The 26,307-nt window shown below is 41.6% G+C and overlaps 1 protein-coding gene across 6 annotated transcripts in view; it reads right to left on the bottom strand.

The window, feature by feature from the left end:
* The window catches only part of LIMCH1 (LIM and calponin homology domains 1), a 180,252-nt gene that overhangs the window by 51,659 nt on the left and 102,286 nt on the right, over window positions 1–26,307 (bottom strand). For all 6 annotated transcript variants that reach the window (XM_075420754.1, XM_075420752.1, XM_075420756.1 and 3 more), the window contains exons 4-9: window positions 22,130–22,236; window positions 18,752–18,782; window positions 15,595–15,705; window positions 10,920–11,115; window positions 6,259–6,508; window positions 5,320–5,595 (exon numbers count right to left, since the gene is read on the bottom strand). In XM_075420754.1, the coding sequence (XP_075276869.1) occupies window positions 5,320–5,595; window positions 6,259–6,508; window positions 10,920–11,115; window positions 15,595–15,705; window positions 18,752–18,782; window positions 22,130–22,236 (971 nt within the window). The remainder of the gene's footprint in view (window positions 1–5,319; window positions 5,596–6,258; window positions 6,509–10,919; window positions 11,116–15,594; window positions 15,706–18,751; window positions 18,783–22,129; window positions 22,237–26,307) is intronic.

Here is a 26,307-nt window from a genome sequence, read left to right as displayed (position 1 = left end):
TCATCTCCAGGTCATAAAACAAGTACAGTTAATCAAATATGCTGCAGGCTGCTGTTAGATTGGGCAAAGCCTTGTTATAAATAAAACTTATCAGATACAGATAACAAATTGCAAGGACTTCACACAGAGAATCAGCAGTGTTGGATCTTTATTTATTTTAGCTATAGCTAGAGGAACCAGTAAGAATTAGTTTAACATACTAGATGCAGTGAATGTAGTACTGCAAATGGCAGTATTAAATTTCTCGAACACTTCAAACAAAGAGATATGATGCAAATACCTGATCCTTGGCCAACATTGCTGAATCCTGAAATACCAGATATTTGTCATTTTTTCTTCTTAATGGGTTTTTTTTTTCCTTTTATTTAAGACCTGGGTAATTGCTGAGGGTGCTTGCCCTAATTTTCTTAACTGCTATTCTTCTCACACACATCCACGCTTGATTCTCTCCCTAGCTAACCTTCCCTTTCCCCCAGAATAAGCCCTCTGCTGACGTACAGTAGCTACAATGATAGCACCAGTATGCCAGTGATACTGGCATGCTGGAACATACCACCATCTGCCTTGGTCAGAAACGAGACTGATACCAACACAGCCTTGTTGTTACTGAAGATTACGACAATAAAGACCCTTGACAGCTGGTACCCAGAAAGATTAAGCTTATTTTAACTTGTAACGGTCAATACTCTTAAGCAAACTGAAAAGACAGATGGCAAGAGCTACACGACCCATTTAAAAATCAAATTGTATTTATTGATATTTTAGCAAGCTGGATATCAAGTAGTAGACTGTTCCATGCAGTACTTTTGTAGGCTGCAAATATCTTGCACTTCCTCCTTTGTACACCTTGCTACACAAAGGGAAAAAGAGGGTATCACAAAGGATTAAACAGAATGACGTTAAGAAAGCAAATCTAAACAAGGATTGGTTTGAGTTCCCCTTCTACCTAAGAAAACAGTAGTGTCACAATTAGCTGCTTTTCTAAAACATTTTAAGTCCTGTAAGCCCACTATACATGCTACTTCTTTTACGGTCCCAGCTGCCCTTTCAAAGTACTGCTTGAGAAAGCTGCCGGAGAAAGCTATGGGGAAACCACAAACCATCCCTGACAGGTCAGCCTGGCTCAGGCCGTGGAGGACAAAGAAGCAACACCAAACTGCCCGCCTTCACCTTGTCACGCTGCAACGCACAGGTCTCCCCGACGCGGAGAGCATGCTCTCCAGTTAGCTAAAGGCAACTTTTTCCTTAGATCTCTCTGAAGGATCAAGATTTGGTTTAAGGCAATAGACGCGACTGATAGACGGCGCTCTAAAGGGAACTGCTACTCCTCTCCCTCATGAGCATCTCTGCTCACAACAGCTTCAGAAACAGCTGGAACAGGCGGCTCTGAGCTGCAGGGATGCTTTGCAGTGCTCCACGTTTCTAACCCTTCCCCAGTAAGTACTGTCCTATCCCTTAGCTTCCACTCATAACAACAACTTCTACTCTTTCTTCCCTAAAATAACACGGTAAGAAGTTTACTAAGGACACTGACTCTTGTACATATCAAAATCAACAGGCTTACAAGGTCACCTCCAAGTTCGAATTTCACTGCTGAACAGGCATATTTCATTCAGTTCTAAACAGTGTTGTCAATACACTGGTTTAATTTGCCCAAATCCAATTGGCTTTTTACACCTGCAATACAGTAAGTACAAGATGACCATCAGGGAAAGAGTCTGATTTTCCGTTCATGGTTTCCTAAGACACCTTTTGTTTCCCCAGTACAAGAATTTGAAAACTTTAGAGAAAATATACTGATCTAAAGTAGATGCACGGTGCCTAGTGTTTTATGCACACAAGAAAACAGTTATCTAAAAGTAATACACACCAAACTTGTTCTCCCAAATAGGCCAGGGTACATATGATTAACTTAATTTCTTATCAGACTTTACTACTCATACCATCACCCTTTTTTGAAATCTAATAATTCAGAAATAATTTTCAGAAGCTTGGACACAAAGGGCATATACAAAATCACATAAATAAGACTTAATGGAGTATTAGATTTACTTCTTAAATGGAGATCAATAAGATGAGCATTTATTCAGCTGGTTAGGTTGAGGGTATTGTTTTTATGCTTTTAGTTTTTAAGAGCTAGGTATAACCAAGAGATTATTCAGTAAAAACTGCTGGATTTTTCAGCCTCATGTCCACCAATACCATTGAAGCTTGACAGCAACAAACACAGCATTTCTGAGAAGGTGTTTCCGGTAACAAAGAAATATAGAGTTACAATATTCAAAAGAGCACCTATGAGTCATTGTAGCAACTAACTGAAGAACTTAGAGCTTTTAGTATGTAACTAGACTTCTGCAATCAGTTTTTAGGTTAAGAATATTTTCCATTCATTTACATTTTGTTTTTAATGGAATCAGAGATACGCACTGACATTTTGGGGTCTCCTGAATCAGTTTGTGACAGTCTCAAATGCATCTTTTAAGCCCAGTTTACCACAGAGGTAGTGAAGACTGGACATTCGCAGCTTGCAATGGACCAGAATTCCGCACAGATTTGCAAATTGCTCTCGCATACCCAGCCCTTGCAGAAACAACACCCAGGTCTATGCTGGTACAACAGGTGCTTCCAAACTGTCAGACTGTGGGCGTTTGCACTCCCTGAAGCAGGGTCTCGTACAGGCTTGTGGATCCTTATATTGCATTTTAGAATAATGAAAGGGTTTTGCATGCTTACGCACTGTGAAGATAAGAGTCCATGGCTCTTTTGCAACAAACATGTCAAAAATGTTTGCTCACATTTTTCTTATATCCTCCTCTCCATCATCTATTACAACACACTTAGTTCTCCTCTTTTCAGGGAGTCTCCATGAATCTGATCCTTACCTTTCAGATACAATAGTGTAACTAAGAGACAGATGCAAACAATAAGCAAGCAAGGAGGATCCCATATTAATAAAACAATGCGCTATAAAGAGACAATATACTCCTTCGGGAAGCGGGAATGCTTTTTGGCATGCATTTGTATCATGTCTAGTTTAATGAAGCCCTTTCCTAGAACATGCTACAGCAATGGAGAGAAGTACTTAGATTCCAAGCAAAAAATACATTTGCATACAAGTTCAAATCCTTCCTGTTCAGACCCAGAAAGGTCCCCTACTGAGTTTCAGCTTTAGGAACAATTAGATATCTCGTAGAACTCGAAGTCACAGTGGGTGTCCTTCAGAGGTCAGTAAGTTGAGAGGAAACAGCCTGTAAACAGCTAAGAGGAACTGGAAGACAACTGGCAACCTCAAGTGAAAGAAAAAAAAAGAGAGGCTGGCATCATAGAAAGATGAGCGAATAAGAGTGGTGAAAGGAAAAAAAAATCAGAATACAGAAACAAGAGGGATTGAGAATTGCTCACTGCCATTAGTGCACGGAATTTTGAACTTGATGCCACGAAGAGAGAGAAAATTGAGAGGTTCAAAGAACATGGAATGATAATGAGATGTTAAGAAAGATGGTTAAATGCTCTCGTGTAACCCAAAGTGTCACTATTGAATTCTTCCCTTCTCCTCACCCACTATTCTTCCACTTAAACATACATTTTCCTTACAGACTTCTGACCCCAGTGCCTTTTCTACTGTGTCTTCCTACAATCCCGAGGAGCAGACTCCTACTTCACTATGGTCAAGCTTGGGCTACAAAGCTCTGCTCTTTGACCCCAGGCTGCAGCAGAAAACCAGCAGCTCCTCCTTCCTCCAGCTGCCAAATTCCACGAGTTGCTTCCACTGAGAGCAAGGAAAGAAAATGGCTTGTTATTTCTCCTCACCTCCCTTCACCCCTGTCAGGACAACAGACTGTCCAAGGAAAGAGCAGACCCGATCTCATGCCAAAGAACCACATATTTGATCACATGTGCTTCTTTTGCAGAGATCAGGGCAGCAGATCAAGCACAGGGTTGGAAAAAGAACTCTCAATGTGGTGAGCCTCCTCCAAATGCAAATGCAAACAGTGCTCTTTGTTGTGCACAGCACTGCTAAACACAAGCTATTATTACATTTTACTACATCGCCACCATTCACATTACAGCCTTGGACTCAGAACAGGATTATGCTAGTATCCTGCTGGTTTAGGACACCTGATCGACTAGCACACTAATGGAGCTTGAAGGACCAACTTATGACAGAGAGTTCCTCTTCATTAGTATCTGGATTTGCTGAAGTAGTACCCCACAACGACACGCAAACACTGGTTCACTACAGCTTGACAACAGTGAAGCACACCTGAGAAGAGGACATACGACAGCTTACATACTGTGACTGCTTTATCTGCATACGGCACATCTGCATATGGCCACAGACAAGCCTCACTGTATATAGAAACAAGCTGTATCGCATAAGAGCTGTACTTCTTACTAGCACATTTCAAAGCCCAAACTGTAGATCAGCATCTGCTAAACTACTCACTGTCAAGATTTCTCCCCACAATCCTAAATAAAACATTTAGGATGGGCGGACATTTGGACACTTACCCTTTAGCCAAGCCATTTTGATCATTTGTAAGAGCCTAGTCTTCTGACATGTTGGTTAAAACTCTGCTTTGTGGGCCATCCCATGAGAAAGAGAGATTTTTTATGAGGATCTGATATCAGATGATGGAAAGGCGCGGGCAGTGAGCCCATTCAGCTCTCAAGTTAAAGAACAGGAAATAACCAAATTGAACAATATCAAAAAATAAATAACCCAGGTAATGAGTGAATAACTACTGATACTCCATGCCAAAGTCAGTCAAATTATGACTGCTGAACTATGCCTTCATGCCTTAACTGGTACATGTGTTAACAAGCAGTGTACTTTTATAGTTTCTGCCATTAAAAATAAATGCATCATTTATTAACACAGCTAAAAATATTAACCACCTAAAAAGTGTGGTTCAGCAAACTAAACCATCCCATCGGCAACAAGTAAAGCAAGTTTCTGAAACTTTTGCCTAAACAAGGCATTTTTAATGTACATTTCTATGTATTTTTTATTAAATGCAAGAAAGCATTAGGTGGAAGGTGACAAGAGTCTGTGTAGCAGTTTTCTTGCAATCTGTTTACATTACGCTGTCAGACAATACAATTTCTCAACACAAATGCAGTTAGCATCATACACCTCTGCAATCCACAGCTGCCACATCACAAGCCTCTTCAGACCAAGACCTTCGCTAGCCATTGTGAGTGCTTAGCAGACTGGATTTTTGTTAGAAGTGAAATCACAGCGGATTGAGGAAACCCACACTTCAGCCAATCCTAAAAATGTGAAGCATGCACAACTTCCCACACCACTGGGCTAACCTGCCATAGCGCTGGGCTGCTGACATGACCTTGATGCCAGCTTGTTCGAGTCTTCTTAATTTTCTGATCTCTTCTGCTTCTTTCCCCTTGGGTGCCGATGTTTCTTTTGCGCTACATGAAGGAGACTGGTCTATGGAGTTTCCTTCGTTTTGATTCAAACCTACTTGATTTTTAAAGGAGCTTGCCTCGGGAGCCATGGAGCCCACTGTCTCCTTTTCACACAGTCCTGATGTTTCATTCTGTTCTTCTTCCTCTATGGTTTCATGGTGGGGTTTGCTATTGAATTATACAAGGCAGTTTAATGTATGCTGTGCCTGAAACATATACACGTCTTTATTATAAGCACATTTTGTTGATATCAAGACGCCAAATGGTATTCTGATGAGTGATCCGGGAAGATAATTATTCTCTTTAGTGGAAGTTGCTTCTTAGGCCAAATCAAAAGTGAAATATCAGTTGGCAAAACCATCATGCAGAAACGCATAGTCACAGCTATACTGGTGTATAGAATACAACATACAAATAAATTTAACAAAAACACAGCAAAAATATTACCTATTTTGACCGAATACATTAAACATTACTTGTAAGTATCATTTGTCGGTGAGTAACTATCTATCTTGAGAAGTGAGACAGATCATCCAGAACACTTTTGTCCAGCCTTGGGTTTGAGTCAACATCCATGGTGCTTACATCAACCAACATCTTGTCAAACACAAGCTATACATTGCATTGTATGGTAAATGGCGACATCAAGACACTGATTTTCCACTCATTGCTTCTCTATACCACCTTTGCCAATTGCTACAAACAATTTATCAGTACCATCTCAGCAAGAGATCTACTGCAGCTTCATACACCTTACAAAAAGAATGAAAATTAGGTAAGTGTCAAAGCGTCATCGCTGAGGAAGGGAGAAGCTGGCCAGGCTGGTCTTACCTGAAAGGTCTGTCTCCTAGGGGTGAAGTCGCCGTGCTCCAGCTCTTTCGGTACTCCTCTCGTTCAGCTTTCTTCTTTCGAAGTGGAGCAGGTACATAGAAAGTCTGATTACTCTTGTTCGGGAGGTACTGGTTAAAAGGCACAGCTGATTTAGGTTCACCGTGTGAGGTCCGCCTCGCCAACATATCATCTTTTTTCACATCTGGCATCTTTCTGTGCGGCAGGTCCGTTTCCGAGTCGCTTCCTCTCCCTAGTGAGGAAGGAGAAGAAAAATCCATCTTCTTTTCACTTTCATCCAATTTTTGGGGTTTTTTTGTGTGGTTTTTTTTGCTGTTTTGTTTTTTTTTTTAATTATAAATCAGAGATGACACCATCAAAGATTAAATTTAGCATGTGAGCACCAAAAAATGAGGCCATTTTTACCTGTAATCATATTTTAAAATCAGTCACTGAAGGTGGTAGCCATAATATCTACACAGACAGTAAACATTGTTTTCCTCTCAACCCTTATTTTCTACTCCTGAAAAACTCATCTTCAGCCACAGGTCACATCAAAAAAACCCAGGGTCAGATTAAGCCAGACTTGTCAATCACAGAGGACAGCTACAGAAGCTTACCTGACTAAAGCCCAAATGACTCCTAGTTGTACAGATGGGTATGTTTGACCCGATTCACACTCTTGAACCTAGACTGACATGTGCATAGCATAAGCTCAAGCAAAAAAAGGCTGCATGCTGTATATATACAGAATGGCAGGCATCTGTGGATGTTCCTATACACGCATATCAACAGCAATTTGCAGGCACACAGCATCAGCTTTGATCAAAATCTGAGAATAAGCATCAGCTGCTATAACCAGAAGATTCAGATGGGCTCTCTCCAGTCTCATTGGTTTGCCTGGTCAATCAGTCTAACACATTGCAAAACAGACAGAGAGATTTGATCCTCAGGTGGAAAGGTGCAAGGAGAGAGGGAAGGGATCTCAGGATTCAGAGGTTAGATCAGTGCAGCAAAGACTGAAGAATCCTTGCTGGCAAAGAAAAGAAATAAGGCAAGAGAGAAAAATCGAGAGTCACAGAGAATAAGATGGGAAATCAACAGAGGTGAGTGACTACTTTATTTTGTTCAAATGAACTAAGTTTCCTGATATTTACAACCCATTTAAAACACAGAAACTTAGACAAGACTTTTCCAACTGAAAACAAAACTCCCAAATGGAAGAACAAATACCTCAAAGATCATCTGCAGTAAAACTGCCCTCACAGCCACTTTGGAAGCCACTTCATAGACATTCACTAGATTCCCTGGACCATCATGAGCCTTTTTAAGTAATTCACAAAGAAGCCGTGTAAATAGTTCTCTCTCAGCAATGTAACATCACCACAGGCCCTGATTTGATGAGTGAAATGGAGCGTATTCAGCCATTTCTCCCAGCAGCACTCAAATCTCCCAGCTTTGGAGCATTGGGTGTCTCTGGCCCTTGGCCCCTTTGCACCACTTGCATATGCTGTTCCCCTTTTTGGGGCGAGGGGAAGCCACTCAGGTTGTGTCCTCTTGCTAATTCACCATGCTAGTCAATTACTAGCTAATTCACTGAGCTACCTAATGAACAACTGCAAACAATTAAATCATAAAAATCACAAGTAGCTTATGTATAATTAAAAGTGGGGGAAGGAAAAGAGGTCTAAATATGCTAGGAATGTTATTTGCAAAGAGCTTTTGCAGCAGCTTGAGTTATTCAATGTTTGCTTGAAGAGAGACGAAGAAGAGTGAAAGGGAACAGTAAAAAAAGACAAGACACGATGGAAGTGAGCTAGTTAGACAAAAATCGCAATGTGCTTTTTGCCAGTAATCTTTCGCTTGAACTGTTTTGGTTAAGAACATAAGATAACTAGTACCATGACTGGGAACCTGAGTCTACATCTAAAAAAAAAGTGGTGACGACCACATAAGCACGGGTGTCTGAGGATAGCTGAGGTCTGAAGAGCTGTAATACCATCAGACTGCGCAGGGCCACAGAGGAGCTGAAAGAAAATGAAAAGATCCCTTACTGTTATTTCCTATTCTGTTTGGTCTTGACTTTGTTCTGGTGTTTATTTTTGTATCACATGAAAACCAGTCTTGAACCGGCAGACAGAAATGTTGGAATAGATAACCACAGTAGCAGAGGAATTACAACAGATTCCTCTCCCTCATTATTGATGTGCCTAGCAGCATCCCCAAGTTGAGCACTTCAAAGACAAACAGCTTCTTTAATTATTCATATTTTACTTGTGAAATTATTTTCAGCTCAAATTTGGAAAACAAGTACTTGAAGCCAAAGCACTGAATGAAAGATGCAGCCGTGCTCTACATTTCTAACCTTAACTTTGTTGCTCTGCGTTTCCAAGTAGGAGAAGTAGCAGCCAGTTCCCACAACCCCTAGCAAGCAGTTGTACACCACAGACACGCACAGAACCTTTGTATGAGGATCCATGCACAACTGCCGGCCAAGGAAAGGATTTTATTCATTCCTCAGTACATTAGCAACTCTACGCACAGGTCAGTCTGCAATTCTACTGTGTTTTAAACAAACTGTTCTGTTTTACCACTGCTTTTGATTGCTTTTTGACAAGGGACAGGATCTGCATAGGACACCAGAGCAGTTCCTAAACAGCGGGGCTAATCACAGATCGCATTTGTGAAGGTAGCATTACTTATTGCTTCCACCTAAACTAATCATCACCTTAGGATCACTTAAGTGATCTCCATTCATTAATTTTTTTTTCTAGGAGTGGAAGGAATCATTGTTTTATCTGGCTATCATATTAGTGGGCTGATAAAGCTCCTATCTGAACAGAGAGAGAAGAAATGTGAGTAGAACCTTTTCCTCCATCTAGCTTTGCGTATACATTATTTCTATCAAAAACTACATGCAGCTCAGTGAAACACTGGCCTGCTGGGGCCACAGGAAAAGGCTCGAAGGAAAAGAGGTCAGCCAAGCTACACCTCACCTGCAACTCTTGGAGGAGACAGCTGTGAAGTTATGGCAGCAGCAAGCAGAGAAAATGGGACATATTAGAAAGGGCTGGCTGGACAAGTCATACGTGTGCACACAGCATCTGCATGGGTCTGGATATGGTTAAAGACTAATTTTTAAGAACGAGCTTTGTATGCTTGCATCTTATTTTGTATTTGTTATGGACTCAAGAATGCGACAAGATAGCATGTCTTAGCTGTGGCAAACAACCAACCACAAAACCCTATTAAAATCTGCTAATACAGGAGAAGTTGACAGGAATTGGCTAGAGGACATATGTGACCAGCTGCCCACCCGCTCCAAGAAGCCAGGGACACTGGGCACTCCCTGAGCACCCAGGACAGAGCAACACTTCTTGACTAGGACGTGTGAGGTGTTGCTATTTGCGAACCCCACACTTGTGTCCCATTTGGCAAGGCAGAAACACGTTTTGTAATGTGGTGACTGTGCTCTGTTCAGTGTCCGAGGGGGGCATGAGGCTGTTTCAGGGAACCGGCCCCAGTAGCTGGACCTGGATGGCCAACCAGCAACAGCCCCAATACCACAGGCCACTCAGAACAGCAGAGCAGATCTTAGTCCTGCTTTCCCCACAGCTCTTCCATAATTCAGCTGTAATACCAGCTCTCCCTGCCAGCTCTTCAGTTTTAAGGAGTTTCCCATCACCTTGGGAAATCTCTCATGTGTCCGGTTATGATTAGCGCCAGGTTCTTTCACACTGCCAAAAGCAGTATGAACATCTGGTTGCTACCAAAAAGTCTTTCTGCCCTTCCTATTTCTTATTAAATAAATAACATTACTAAGGAGAAGTGATTCACGTGTGGAACATAACTTCACCCGATGATGAAGTTTGACTGATTCATCTGTTCATCGGGAATGTAACCACGCAGAGGGAGCCTCAATCAAGTATCCTTTTGTTCTGAACCAGAATCCTGCTCACAACAGGTAACCTTAGCGCATGCTTCACACCTACTCCTAGCAAATCCTTCCTCATCCAGCATGCTGTATTTACAAGCCTCTGGAAGCCTCTGGGAACCCGACAAGGTAGGCACAGAAGGAGCACCCCTTCTGTAAGCCTAGAGCTACATGTCCTCACTCAAAGGTGTACAAAGGTGGCCATGGCACTGATGCCGGGAGCTATTCATTTACCCAATTTCCTAAATACCATGAAAACAAACAGAATATTCGGTAAAATGTTGTACAGACTTCAAAACTCTGTCAAGTATCAGACATTTCCAAGATATTTCTACGTCATTTAGCTGCCCAGGGTTTACTTAGGCAAACATTTTATTCAATATTTCCCTTTTATTTCTTACTCCAGCCTAGTTTATAAGTTAAAATGAGTCTGCCTAACGTCCTCTTACACCGTAACCCAGAAAAGCACTCTTCTCATCATAAAATTACACTGCAATGATGTAACTCATTTTCCAATGCTACGCTATCCTAACTGAGACAGACTTCAAGGAAGCTGTTGGCAAAGTCATCTAAACCTCAGGGAGCACAAATCAGCATTCACGGAGAAGTTCTCCCACCGGATTAGCACAATTCAGAGGCTGTGTCCAGCTTCTGAGTGGCACATTTGCTCCAGAAACATTACTCATACAGCACAACGCTACACACGTGCCACGCTGTGACCGGTACTCACCATCGCTGCTCCCTCTGAGCACTACATCTGGAGACGGTGTCTGCTGCGAGCGGGAGCCAAAGGAGTCCAGGCTGTCAAAGGAATCATCTCTGCCATGGCGCGGCGGGGAGAGGGAGTCGCTGCGTTCGGAGTCCCAGCAGTCTATGTAGCCGCTGTCGCGAATGCTGCGCTTCGGGCTCTCAATATCCTCCGTTTCCTACATGGAAGTACAGCAGGTACCTCTTCATAAAGCAGCCACTGACGTACCCGTGAGGTCCGTCACACACCAGACAACAAGGCATCTTCCCAAATACTAAAATCTCCTCCCCAAAAAAGGGTTTATTGTTTCCTGCACCTTCTCCCCTTCAAAACTGAAGCGCAAGCTTGCAGTAAACCCCAATTTTATGCTGATTAAGAGGAAACCCCACTCATTAGACCAGCACGATGAACTGAGAAAAAGTTGCAACAGGCAAGTTAATAAATCGATCAAAACCGAAAGTAACCTGAAACTTGACTTGTCGTCCACAGTCCATAGCACAGGCAAAGGCACTACAATTTTAACATTGTGCCTCCATCAGGTTTATGTCTGCTGCTTTCCAAAAGATCCCCCCCCCCCCCCCCATCTATTGTATCTGGCCGGGACACCAGCAGACAGCATTTGTTGTTGCTGCTTCAGCTCGGCAAAATAATGAAGCAGTGTGCCCCAGCCTCCCTCTACCTTCAAGAGAAATTCCCGTTATGAAAGAGGGATGTCTTTCTGAAGCAATCAGCAATGAAAAATATGCAAAACGCTTTTCCTGATGCCTCAGAAGAATTCAGTTGTGCTCTTTACTCTTTGCCAGCTCCTGGCTCTGGGGGATATGAAAGCACTTGTAGCTGACCCACATGTTCAGAGCAGGGAGAACAATGGTTGTCTTTGACAGCCTTGTGATTATAAATTCTTTCCAGTGCAAGCAGCACATACTAAAACACTGAAACTCCAGCAGAGGAAAAGGTCAATAGAAGCCATCCTCACCCTTGCATTATAATAAATCCCTTGTTTTAGAGAGCGTCTTAACATTAATTACAATCGCACAGTCTGAGAAGAAACAAAAATAACTACTTTTATGCATAGATAAATCTGTTATTTTCTCCCCCAATAGTAAGTAAAGTCAGAGATGTGGGTGCCATTATCTGACTGACATTTTGTGATCCAGAGAGGTTGGAATGTGATTTTTTTTTTCTTTTTTTTTTTTCCCCCCAGAAGTATTTGAATATTAATTCCTAATTAAGAAGCACCCCCTGCTTACCACTAGCTGGAGCACAATGGCTATGTTGAGCACAGTTCCCGCTGCCCTTGACTGCTAAGCTTTTACTCGTTACTAGTATCGCCAACGAGAAGATCAATCAAGAACACCACAGTATGCTATGGCGGGCCATCACTGCAAGAAAGTGGGGTTGCAGGAGAAGTACTGGAGGGGGGAAAGCCCTGCACGAACACACCAAAGCTTCCATGCTGGAAAAGAGGGAGGCTTAATGTGAGACGGAGAGCTCAGACCCAACATCCTGCAGACTTCTCAGGAAGAAGTCTTAATTAGTGCCGCTCACTGTTACGTTGCCAAAATACCACATTAAGGGCAGTGGCAAAGGTCCCCTAAGGTCAGGTGAAACTGTGGTAATGTCAATAAGTAACCTCACTGCAAACTGAAGTGAAAGTATTTTCTACAAACAAATAAAAATCACCTAACAAAGTAGTAACTGGATCCTATGTTACTTCCTTCCCCAGTCCTGCTTAGTGAACTAAAATATTGATGGAAACACAAGACAACAAAGATCTGTCTCTCTGAAATCCATGTTACACATATCCAGGAACAAATCTAAAAATCCTATCAAAATCCTGTTTGAGACACGATCCAAAAATCTTTTTAGAAATCCAAATTCCCTAAATCCTCTCATCCTTTCGCACCAATCAGCTATTCTCAATCCTCAGGCACAATTCCATTTTCCTAAATTACTGTATTTGAATGACACAGAACTGGTCAGCAGCTACAGGGACTTGAAGTCGGGCAAAAAGCCCCATCCTGCATTCACTGTCTCCCACAGTTTGAGAACAGTCCAACTGTGAACTAATGAGTTCTGCAGACCCTACTTTCAAAGGCCTGTTGATGTTAATTTTGCATGCCGCTCCCCAGGAATTAGGAGGCAGGCACCAGGATGAGATCCTAGACTTCTGTAAACATGTTCTTTACAGCCTTCCCCTTGGCAAAGCTACTCTCCCAGCCCCACGCCGTCCACAAACGGGTACTTGTCCTGCTCTGAGCAAACGTCATCTCCCAAATGTTATCAATGGGAAAAAGAAAGTGGTTATCTGCGGGACTGATAACACTGTAACACGACATGCAAACAGCACATTAGTCTTTCATATTATCTCATTAAAAACACAGTATGTCACCGAGTGGTAGTAAAAGTGTGACTGCCAAAGATAAGATGCACTTCTCCAGGAAGCTCCACCCACTAAATATAATCAAAAAGCCATGGACGTTTTGTCATTGGGAATTTCTAGTTTAAAAGTAAGAATGCATGTATATCCCAATAGTTAATGAAATTAAAACCAGAGTAGAATGAATAAAATTAGAAATGAATAGCCCTTTCAGTAAGAGAAGTAGAAAAAGATGAGTCTGAGACAACTTACATCTGAGCTGTCTTTTGATTTGCTTATTAAAAAAAGAGGGCAGAGAGGATTCATAACAAAAAAACTAAACCAGACTGAATTTATGGTCGATTTAATTATTAAATTCAGTGGAAAAAATGCCAGTAGAGAATGTGACAAAGTGTCTTTTCATCACTCGAGCTCAGCTATAAAGAACATCAGAGTGTTGCACAGCATGATTAACCTTCTATTTTACAACCAAATCCTCTTCAAATTCAGTAACAGACATACCCCCAATTGCCCATGGGAAATACTGCAGGGGTACAGGAGTAGGGAGGTGACCTTAACATAAGATGCCAGCAGCCCTCACAACAGTACCACTTAAACAAGACTTTTCAGAACTGCGAAGTGCTCTGTTCTTACACTAAAGGAATATATAGCTCTCAGTTTTTATGAGATTGCTACTCTGCTCCCAGCTCCAACATCTGTAATGAATCAAACCCCAGCCTCTTGCTTTTGTCCTTGACCTGCAGTGCTCTGCACTGCCCAGCCAGGCACTCCACGATCACCAGCTCCCCGGAGAATGCCGCCTTTCGGCTCCAGCTTACTTCAACCCACAAAAGGGCTCAAGATCACACCTCCAAAATGCTCTGATGACTAGTTTGATGGGTAAACATCACCTGGAAAAAAAGGAGCCTCACGCTGCAAGACCACCTTTCAGACTCTTTGGAGTGGGGACTGCTCCTTCCCTGCATCTTCTGTTTGGAAACAATTACAGTATTAACTTCATTTCTTTATTGGTCTCAGTCATATCACTCATGAGTGGCAAAGTCCTGAGCAATTACTGCAGGTCATTTCAAATGAAGACCAAAATAAACCTCTACAGAGAAACAAGATGTTCTCTTTTCCTCTCCATTTCCATCTGCTTGTTCACAGGAACTGGGCTCACAAACAGGGATTTTACCCGTCTAGCTAAGGCTCTCTGGTCACACTAGGGCATAGCAACTGCTGTCTGTCAGCCAAGTACTTCTTCCCCTCCAGTGGCAATGTGGTGCCAGTCCTCTGAGACACCACAATGAAGAGCTGCAGCTGGTGCAGATGCAGCCACACTGAGCTCAAGGAAAGCAAAGAGCAGACAGTCTCCTATCGTCCCCAAACCCTAATGCCTGTGGTGACTCTGCCATTACATAAGATGGGGAGGGAGTAGCAGGCACAAAGCTCTCTGTGGGCTGGAGAAGATACCTCCATAGCCTTTCATGAGCAGTATGTCCAACACATGAAATGCTAGCACCGGGTGCTGCTATCTTCTCACATGCCTGCTCCTTGCCCCTTGCATCCCCAGTAAACGCATGCTTGGCTATCAACACTAACCATTATTGAGGTTAAGTGTCTCATGTTGAGGTTCAGGGCACACTGGAATGCTCAACCAAAAGTCCCCAAACCACCCCTACAGCAATCACAGCTTTTCCTTTCCAACAGAGCTCAGCTCATCACAAACCACCAAATATGATTTCAGCCAGAATTTAGAGCTTGGCAAAACACAGCTTCATCATAACTACGCCTTTGGTGAAACATAATCTTATCTTTCTACCCTTCAGCTTTATTTAGATACTTTGGTTTGATGCTGTATGTTGCAACTTAAAAACAGAAGAGCTGCCCATGAGACTGAATGAGAAGAGCTGCCCATGAGAATGAAGACAAATTCTCTGCTCCTGGGAGTCCTGCCACCTTACTTTTGAGTCTCAGCTCTTCTAGCTGAAACTGTGTGCCGTAAATGAAAATAGTTCAAACCAAAACCTATGGAAATGAAGCTGACAGAGCCATGCGACAATTCTAAGGCTCTGTTTGACATCACATACTGCATCACTGGTATCACCACAAAGCTGTCTGCCAAAGAAAGTTGTGTTCATGGCTTGATAGAGTCAAACATTTTTGAAGAAGGTAGGGGTTTACCAAGTAATTTGTACTCCAGACTCCTACTTCTGTCATATTTAGCAACAAACAGGTTATTTATGGGAGTAATAATTCAAATGAAATGTCCATTCCCAAAACGTAACAAAAAGATACCTTTCTCATTTGTGCCAGCAATCCTTCGAACTCCTTCAGGTTCAGGGTTGATCCACTATATGACGTGCAGCTGTTTGCCGCTTTCCCTAGCCAATAAATGGTGACTAATACCTGCAGAAGTAAATAAGAATTAATTGAAGACATCTATACAGTTACTTAGCTAAATTTACTTCCCTTCAGCATCTCTCATTTATTCCAAACTCCGTAACAGCACAAGATTTTGTTATAAATCAGAATTGAAAGGGTAGCATCTGTCAGCGGTTAAACACAAATACATTGGGCAACTATGAAAATTTAAACAGTCCTACAGAATATGTAACTTAACACATTATCTTCCTGATATTTTTATAAAAAAATGAAACTGTCACATCTGCCTGGAAAGTAAACAGCAAAAATAAAACCGAATAGAAAAACTAGGCAAGATATTTGAAACTGTCCATAAGACACACTTCTAAATATATCTGTTTGTAATTCCAATAGGAAGAAAAAAATCCTTAAAGAGTAATAATACTAATGGTCATTAATTAAAATCGTTAAGACTAATGGAATAAATAAAACAACTGAAATGTGTGCCTGCCTATTTCAGGGACAGAAAAGGTAGTTCTATTTTTAATTGTCTTCATGTAATTAGCCAGATGACACAAGAACATTTACTTCCAGGCTTCTGCTAGCTTAAGAAATGCTTAGTCTTTTTGATTAATCGAAAGCCATGAGAATCTTCTTGTTTCTATCAGACTAAACTGGAAAGAGTGGTGGTTTCATTCAAGTTGTCTCCTGATGTCTCTCCATAACTCAAAAGTCACTTCAAAACCAGGGCGGGAAAAAAGCCAAGAATTGCTCTTGCAAATGTTCATATACCCTCTCACTCCTTTAGGTAGCAAAGAAATCTGACCTGACACTGCTGGTGCTGGACTTGTTTTAGGAAAGGAGATGGTCAAATCCAACACCTCCAAAAACGTTGACATTTATATCACGCAGGGAAAGCACACAGTCCTTCTCTGCACCCACATCTGTCTCCACTTAAAGCAACGCCTTTAATGGTACTTGTACAGCAGCAATTTGGACTGGAAACTGATTGTCAAAGGCAATTCAGTTCAGTGTTTTGCACTGGTTAGAAATGCCCAACCATCACCTCGGAACCTGGGGCTTTTTCTCACTTCCTGCCCGTTCTTTCTGCATATTCTGTGACATTGCAAATTATTTAACTGCAGAACAAACTGGAAATATTTTGATGTGGAAAAGATGTGCAACCAATAATAAATAATAGTTGTCGTTAACTATCCCAAAAAAGTTAAATAAACTGAAATACAGTATTTTATGTTTTGATGGGACAGGGCCATATAATTCATACTATACAGTGAGCTAAAGAAAATAGGACTAGGAGAAATCCCAAGGGGACGTTGAGGACAGACATCTCTGCCAGACTCTTCTTCCCTAAAACCTACACCCACACTCCTTCAGTGCTTCCTCCTCAGTCACATACGATAGATTTCTGATTAGCCTTTTCTCATCAACTTTCTCCGACATCCCCGTTTTTCATTTAAGTCTGATGTCCGAAATCCTGCCAGAAAAGTATACAGCGTGTGGCACACAGATCCCCTGTTTAAAAACAACTGTGGTGCCTAATTTAAAATATAAAAAGGGGAAAGGAGGTGGTTTCACCAATACTGATCTTTTTTGTCTTGAAACAACCTTTACCTGAGCTGTCTTCCTTCAACCAGCACCACTCAAAAAATTTATGTAAGAAATTCTTACAGTACGTGTTCTCAAGTTAAGTGAAAACACTTGCAAATATACTATTCCTAGCAACCAGGAAACTGTCCGATTCATTTTGCCATTCAGTTCTCTGATGAAGGTTGTGGTATTTTTATTTATTTCTGCTAGCATTCTCTCTTCTTCCTTTCTTTATCCGTTTTCTTTTGCTCCAAATAATGTCACACTGGCTGCCAGCCGAGGTGGTAGGATCATGCACCTGGAAAGCACATATTGCCTACAAGCACGTAGTGGAGGATACTTCTGAAACTTTACCTTTAAAACAATACATCTGTAGAAAGATATTTAGCCAGTGCCCACAAGGGTTCTAAAATGTCAAAGCTGAACACTTCTCCTGCAACTTTGTGTGCTGGAGGCAGAAGATACTACTCTGATCATAGAATCATAGGTTGGAAAAGATCTCTAAGGTCATCAAGTCCAACCATCTGCCCAACACCACCATGTCTACTAAACCGTATCCCAAAGTGCCACATCTACATATTTTTTAAACACCTCCAGGGATGGTGACTCAACCACCTCCCTGGGCAGTCTGTTCCAGTGCTTCACAACTCTCAGTAAAGAAATTTCAGTAAAAAAATGATGCTGGGAAAGACAGAATAAATTAATTTGGGGGTTTTATTATGTTTTTTTGGGGGGTTATTTATTTTTTTACCTGCAGTCATGATTACTGGCTTTCAAAGTTATTAGGAAAAGGTCTTGGCATTTCCTAGCCATTTATAGGTATATGAGCCAAATATAAAATGAATTTATAGCAGTTTACAGCTGACTAAGGACAGACAGCTTGCTAGGCTACAGGATAATAACTAACTCTGAGACCAGCAAAGTTTAGCTATTTTCTTTTCTACTTTGCAATTACAAGATCCATTGTTATTGCTATTGGTTTAAATCAACAAAAAATAAATGGAATTAGCCTTTCTGGGAAAACACTCATTTATTTGGAAGAACCACCAGAAAGCTAGCAAATCTGACGCTGCATCCAGACTTTCATCAAGATCTAATGATCATTTTGCTTCATTTTAAATACTTTGTGCAAGTTTACTTTATGACTCCATATTCATGAAAGGCTACAAAAGCGCAGCTTCGTGGGTGAGTCAGACCATTCCCAAAGAAAACCACGATGGACAGCACACAGATCACATTCTTTATCCCTCCGTTAAGCAGAGACAAACATTCTCCATTATATTTCTGTAGTAAGGCTGTTTTGCCATAACAGCTTTACCAAAGTTTGCAGTAGAACCTGGTTAGGTTTGTGTTTAGAAAAACTTTGCAGCGATACTCATCTGTACAAAGTTTTTAATGACATAATTCTTGCTCAGGCCAAACTCAAGCCAAATACAGGATTAACCAGACAAAGGAAAAAAAATACTCCAAGTCATGTACTTACATTTTTCAGCTTCCTACTATAGTCAATGTTCCTGGTTGCAGATACACACACACACAAAAAGAGGAAAAAAGAATATGATCAGAAAGCAGACACACTTTCCAAGAGCGTACATGCAGCAGATCACATTTTCCCTAACAAAAGCCTGCAGAATGCTTCTGCTGTCTGGAAACACATGAAAGCTGAGAAGATGTAGTTCACACATTCATTTATTCATAACGTGGGAGTATTTTGTCACCATTAATTCAATCCTTAAATTAGAATTCTGGAAGTACAAAAAGCAAATGTGTTTATAATGGTCCCACAGTAAAGTCGGATGGTGCTAAAAATATTTCCTTTAAACAGTGTTGCTGATTTCTTCAAAGAAGAAGAGCAAAGTCCTCGCTGTTAAAATGTGTTCTGCAGTAATCCAACAGCCAGGATCGGCTCTGTGGTAAATCCTGAGACCCACACAGATTATGGAACCAACTGAACATGCATAGGAGACTGAGGAAATCATCACCAAACATTTAGGAAATGGAGCAGGTGCTTCTGCGGCAAAACGCACAGCAAAGAACAAAGCAGACAGGTGAAGCAACAAAGATCCTGCCACTTGCAACAGAACCTGTTGTGGAAAACATATTTACTTTCAGAATGTATACTTGAGGACTGAGACTGAATGTCGGCATTCTTCTTAATTTAGTTTTTCACCAACGTTCAAAGAGTGAAAAGTTTTATGCTGGAAACAGCAAAGCAGTAGGTTTGCACAAATTAACCAACATTTCAAAATTCAGCAAAGAAACCATTAAAAAAAGAATGGAGGAAATGTATATCACATTTAGGTGCTTAAAAATAAGTAAGAGCACTTCAGATTTAGTACACACTGTCTCCTGATTATTTATAATGGATTTGCCTTCTACTATAACAGTAAGTCAACTCCAGCATTACAGATTACCTGATAAAAACAAGAATAAAAGTACTTAAATCTGTGAGAAAAACAAAAGCCTAAATACAGGCGATACTACATCAAAGTATTTTTGATAACATCTTTTTGAGGTCAAAATTTTATCCACCTATACCCACATACTAAGAAAAACAGAACAGTCCTATTTTTTTTCTTAATAAAAAGAGTGGAAAAGAGTCTTATTTAAAAAGTCAAGAAGAAATTCTTTACAGCATTAGCTCATAACTTTTATAAGCTGAATGTTCCAAAAAAAATAGACCTAATGCATACTTTAATTAACATCTATATGAAAAAAAATGATTAAAAATGTCGTTATCTTGATCATGCGCAATAATGTCCTATTCATCCTTTACCACAGAACAAATACCATTTTTACCATGTTTAGAAAATAAGCCAAAAGTCTTGAAAGGGGTGGGGGGAAAAAATCACCTTCATGCTTTTGGAACTAGCTAGCGGAAGACAGTCTTGAACATATTTCTCCACAAGAGTCATGGACTTGGCTTGTACACCTCAACTCGGTTACTCAGCATGAACTTGGACAGTGCTAGGAAAACATCTGGCTCATTTCCACAGCTGCTTTCTCTGAAGAGTTGATGGAGGGAAAAAAAAAATCCATGCCAGTGAGACACTTCACGTCTACCTAGCACGGTATTTGGCAGAGGGCCACGCCAGCTCCGTGGAGTTTATCGCTCCTGGTGCAACTCGCCTACGCGCTGGACAGCTCTCCCTGGAGCTCCATCCCAGGCCTGGATGGATCCCCTCAGCCTGCCTCCTCCCAGGTGCTCCACCATCCTCAACCCCAAAAGGTCAAGCTTCCTATCAGAAAGAGCCCTTCTCTCTGGCTCTATATGGAGATTAGGGGTTTATATCGAGATTAGGGATTGTTTTGCGACTCCCTCCAGCCACTCATTGTCAGGATTTTACAGGACATCATGATGAAACCTGTTTCATTGCAATATTACCAGATTTAGAAGAAATACGTTACGTAGTCCCCTCTCACTGGTATGTGCAGGCGAGAAGAACCTCATATTACAGCCAGAAACTTGGAAAGGAGCAAAAAGTGGGAGATTATTCCTTAAAACAAGGGAAGTGGCCAATTCAATTTTCGTAACCTTTGAGTTTTCCCAGACAGTGCTTGAATACCATGAGAACTTGCCCAGCTTCCACTGCCAGAAGGGGAAAAAGAAAAACAGAATGCCGCTGAAATTTTGTGAATTGTTTCCATATACTTTTCTAAAACGGGTATGTCTGACCAGGATTTCATTAGTGATCTCATTGGGCAAATCTTTTTTCCCAAATGAAGCAAGGCCATTCAATCAACTCAGCAGTATTTTCTTGTCTGTACAGCAGTAACTTTTTCATATTACAAGATAGACCCACAGTTTCAGGAAAACTTCTAAATAACACCAATTAGCAATTTTGCTAATTTTGTGAAAGTATGGAGTGGTCTTGCTTTTGGATGTGGGGAGCTTGATTGCCATTAATATGAACAAGAGAAAAACAGTTTGACTGCTTCTGTTCCTGTAGTCCACGATGACAAAATCTTCTCTGAAAGGCACAACAGTTCCTATTTAAGACCTCAGTCTATGACTATATGGACTTTGATTCAAATCTGCTCTGGGTGACCTTAGGCAAGTCAGTAATTCTTTTTGTGCCAGTTTCACACCTATATTTTAAAACACTTTGTGGGGTAAAATGCTGAAAATACAAGGGTTGGAGTCTAAGCACCTAGAACTCTTTGCAGCACACACCATGGCCAAAAAGTTGTTGATTATAAGGAGGTTTTTAAAAAATCACTTCACCCTCAAAAAAGCCCAGGAATTAGTAATTAGGAAAGAGAAACTCTTCATACATGTGTGGCAATTCACGTTGTAGTAGGTGTGTGGCTTTAGTGAAGAAGTAGCTAAACTGCAGCACTTCCAGTTCACACAGACATCCTCAGCCCAAGTATCATGTCCCAACTTAGAGCTCTTGTTAGAAAATCAACAGGCCGTGCTCACGTCTGTACCTTGTAGAGTCCGAGAGGCCTATAAATGTCCTATAAAGTGTCTTCAAAACAGTTTAATCTGAAATAACAGAGTTGTGATTTTTTCCCCCCCCAGCCTACATAGTTCATTAGCTGGACAGACAAAAAAGAATGCCATCAATTCAGACTCTGGAAAACCCCTAAGTCCCACAGAATCTAATTGCTTAACTAAAACAGTATTTTTAAAGTGCTGTGGTTGATCTCTCTGGGAAAAATAACAGCCCTTAGAGAAAGCCTGTTGAAAGGAACAACATATTCTTCCCAGGGTTGAAGGTTTCCCAAACCCGAGCTTCCTATTTGCTTTACATCAATGACAATTCTATAGCCTTTTTGCTCATCCTTAAATATTTACCATTGCATCGCATGCAGTGGAGGTTTTAACATGCTAATCGCAAACTGCTGTTGTACTTACTTGATGGTTACTCTGTTTGATGTGTCCTGCAGATCACCAGGATCAAAAAGCTGAGATTCTTTAAGCCCCAGCTCTTTGCAGCCTCTTAAGAATAAGATGATATTATCCTGAAATGAGGCAAAAAAATAAAATATTTTTAACTCTTCTTAATAGAAAAAAATAATTCTACTGAACCAACCTCTCCCTGACCCAGTAACAGCTCAAAACCAGTTGTACCATCAGTTAAATGAAGAACCAAAGAAAGCAAAGACATTTCCAGTCACATAATTTAAGTAGACAGTACATGTTTTGTTTGAAAACCAGAAAAATATGAAACAAAACTTTTTTTTTTTCTAAATATGTAACTGCAACAAGCTTGTTGACTTTTCTCTTTCCAAACCCAGATATTGGCAGCTTCTTTAACTGCAAAAGCCCTGCTAATTTCCCCACCTACTGCTGCAGGCTGCCAGCACAGCTTCAGCATGTTGCAGGGCAGAAAAGAATAGGCTGGATTTCTGAAGGGAGCAGGCAGGGTAGATACGAAACAGCCCACCACCATTTAAGCCAGCAGTTTGTTCAGAAAACGTTATGCATGTTGATATGAACAAGCCAGTTACTCCTAGTTAGGATGACCAGTCTCTTGCCTCTCCAACCTCAACCAGCCAGAAGCCACTAGGAAAAGAGGGGGGTGTCTTCTCCCCAAAGAAAAACGCTTGAAGCTACACTTTGCATGACCACTATCTCTAAGAAGAAACACCACCATCTTTATAACACTTTTTATGGAGGATTTACACTTACTAGAGTGTAAAAACCAAAAATCAACAGCTAAGAAAGATTAAGCACAAACTGATATAAGCCTCTCTCAAACCACACACGAGTGATGACACATGGGTTTGCACCAAGGGGATTAAATCTTTATGTGTGCATATACATTTAACATATGTTTTATACTTACTTACACATATGCATGTACACTGCCCCCCTTTTACAGAACCAGTGAATCTTTCTTAGGCAGATAAACCACGAAGGTCACTAGAGAACAAGTTTTTAGATATATAAATTGCTAGATCAGCAACTGCAACAGTAGATGCGTGGACAAGTAAGGATATAACATATAGCTTGATATTCTCCGAGGCGTCTCATCTCCAACCTCCAACTGGAGGTAAGATGCCACGGGAAGAGTCAGAGAGGAGCAGAACCACAGCGTGGGGCAGAGATCTCAATTTTTGTAAAACCTGGGATGCAGAGGAGCCGGGGCAGTGTTCAGCCCCTGCCTGCCCTGCATGATGGAGCAGGGCTCTCCCCACGTCTGCTCCCAGGTTGTTGTCTGGGTGGCACGGCCACAGCTCAGCCAGAGCAGCCCTGTTTACTCTGCCGGGGCACAGCAATCGGCATGCTAATCACTGCGGCTCTCTGCATGCCAACGCTCTTGCACACAAAGCTCGCTGTCACCACCCACACCGCACAAAAAAATACAGACTTGGAAATTTAGAGGAGCCCAAATCTCCCTTTCTTCCCTGGCTGAAAATTAACAGGTCTGGAGGGGAGCCAGGGGGAAAGGAACAGCAGTCAAGAGAGCAGAGAGCCCATAAACCAGAGGGACAGCATCCTTCACGACTCAGAAAGATGCCTGTAAAATTCCCCATCTAGCTTACTGTTTGCATTATAATTTTTCCAACTGCATCGTGAATAACTCTTGTTAGCCTTTGATGGAGGACAGTTCTGTTCACTTCCAAATGGTGGGTGGAGCAATGTAAATCTAATAAAAATGCAAAAGCATAAAAAAAAGGTTCCTAACAATATTTCCTAACAAAAACATACAGGACCCAGTAACCTAAGAGGTTTAGAAAACAATCAAAGGAGGGGGAACTCCGGGGATAACTAATTGCACCATCTTTATGCCAAAAGTTCACATCAAAGTTATGAACAGCAGTAATAAAAATATCTGCCATTTGGCAGCCATGCAGTTTGGAAACTTGGGTCTTCTGTTGATGAACAAACGTCCACTTCTCAAAAAAAAAAAAAAAAAGTATCACAACCCTATTAGTACATGTTTCTATTTTGATGGTCATCATAAATATAACGTTTGCCAACAGTGACAAACACCACCACATCACCCACACAATTCCTCAGAAAGCTGGTATCTTGTATGGGCACAAATAACCACGCATGCCAACAGGATGCAACCAGCGAGCACCAAGAGAAGCTTTTGGTTTTGTTAACAATCTCACGGCTTTTATTTCTCAATGTTCTTAAATATGGCAATTTGTTTAAAAGGATTTAAAAAAACCCCAAACAATAACCAGATACTCAAGTAAACCTGCCTAGGCTGCCTATCCCCAAGCCAAAATGTATCTCACACTACTGCAAAACTAAACTGCTGGTTCACTCCAGCACAGCTGAAATTCATATTTGTTAGCTCTGTGAAGACACTGGAGAAATCCACTCCTAAGCCACTAAACGGAGAAAGGAGCCTTACTATTAAGACACAGCTCCCACAAAGCTTTCTCTCAGGACTACTACACCTTGCATTGGCCAAGTCCTGGTTTCTTCAGCTCTCAGAAAACTTTGCTTACATGTTTTGAGAGAAGTTATAGTTTCATATCTGTTCACTAAAACTACTCATTTTTTATAGTCACCTATTCTAAAGTGCCACTTCTTTGTTGCTGTTGAAGAAACTCAAAAAGGGGAAAAAATGTTTACAAGCAGCCATGTATGTAAAACATCCTTACTTCACGTACGTGACTGAAAACCCACACCTTACGTGCATGCCCAGCTCCTTACAACTTGGCAGAGTTAAACAGGTCACACATATGGGTCACACTGCAACGGCAAGGATCGCAGCCCGGCCAGCCGCCGTGCCTCAGCTAGCAGGCGGCATCTTTTACTGTGGTCTCAAAAGACACAAGAGCAGCAGCCCCTGCAAGGCACCAACATCCTGGCTCCTCAATACATTCAATGGAGATGATCCTGCCTCTCCCTGAGCAGTTACTCGCTGCAGTCACAGGGCTGGAGCAGACGGAGGATGGGTCACTCGGTCAGCACGCCGTTTCCTACAGCCCCAGAGGACCCGCAACCGGCTCCTCCGGGTTTTAGCCCACGCTGCTATTCGATCAAAACTCTTCTGGCTTTTGTCCTTCATACACCCAGAGGAGAAGTGAGCTTACAGGTTACAGTCTACGTTTCTTTTGCAAACTTTATCTATTTTTTTATCTGTAAATTTTTCAATCTACAAATCTAGATACTTATACGTATCTAGAAATCTATAATCTATAGATAGCTACCAAATTTTATCTATGTTTTATCTATAAAATGACCGGAACTCCAAACAGGCTGCTCACAGAAGACAAACGCTTCAGCGTGGTGACAGACAGAGGGCACAAGCACAGGACGCACTGACAGGTTAAACCCCAACCCTTTTCTGCCTGCCTAAGCAGAGTCCTGACAGTTGCTATTGCATCAGCATTATAAGCAACGCCATTTACTTGTCAGCATTAGAAATGCAAAAGTTATTCACATAAATATGCTGAATTTCAGAACAGAAAAACTAACCAACACACAAACCATTACAAACTCTCGGGCAAAGCCAGCCACGAACCAGCAAGAAGGGCCGGGGAGGAGCAGGGAAGGATGAACAGGGGTGCGGGGCAGTGACTCCCCGCGTCCCGAGTCAGAAGGATGCACGGAGGGACGGGACCGCAAAGCTGCTCCTGCTCTCACAAATGCATTTCAACGCCTTCACCTTTTCATCCTTTCTGGTGTGTAACCTCACAGACCCGCCTCTACAAAATCACTTTGCCAGGACAACCACCTGCAGGTAACGCAGAGAGAATGGGAGGCAGAGGGGTTACCCCTCCACAAAGCGGGAGGGAGGGAGGGAGGGAGGGAGGCGGGGGGGAGAAATAATATGCTGCTCACTTGTAATAATATTTTTTGCTGTTTTCAAAAGACTTGTAACCCATGTGCTACAAATACGAAAAAACGCTCACTGTATAGCATGAAGTCATCTTCCTCACACACAAAGTGGAGCACAAAACCCTGAACTGTGTAATAAAACCCCACAGAAATTGGCAGTTGCGCAGGACAGACACCCTGGAAAGCCACTGCAAATTCACACAGTAGCACTGCCAACACAGAAGACAGTTCAAGCTAGCGAGAATCAAATATTCACAGCAGGCAAATTCCCTCCATAGGATCTG

This window comes from Opisthocomus hoazin, chromosome 5 (assembly GCF_030867145.1).
Source record: "Opisthocomus hoazin isolate bOpiHoa1 chromosome 5, bOpiHoa1.hap1, whole genome shotgun sequence".
Taxonomy (NCBI): domain Eukaryota; kingdom Metazoa; phylum Chordata; class Aves; order Opisthocomiformes; family Opisthocomidae; genus Opisthocomus; species Opisthocomus hoazin.
Note: the sequence above shows the minus strand (reverse complement) of the source record. Positions and strands in the feature narration are given on the sequence as shown.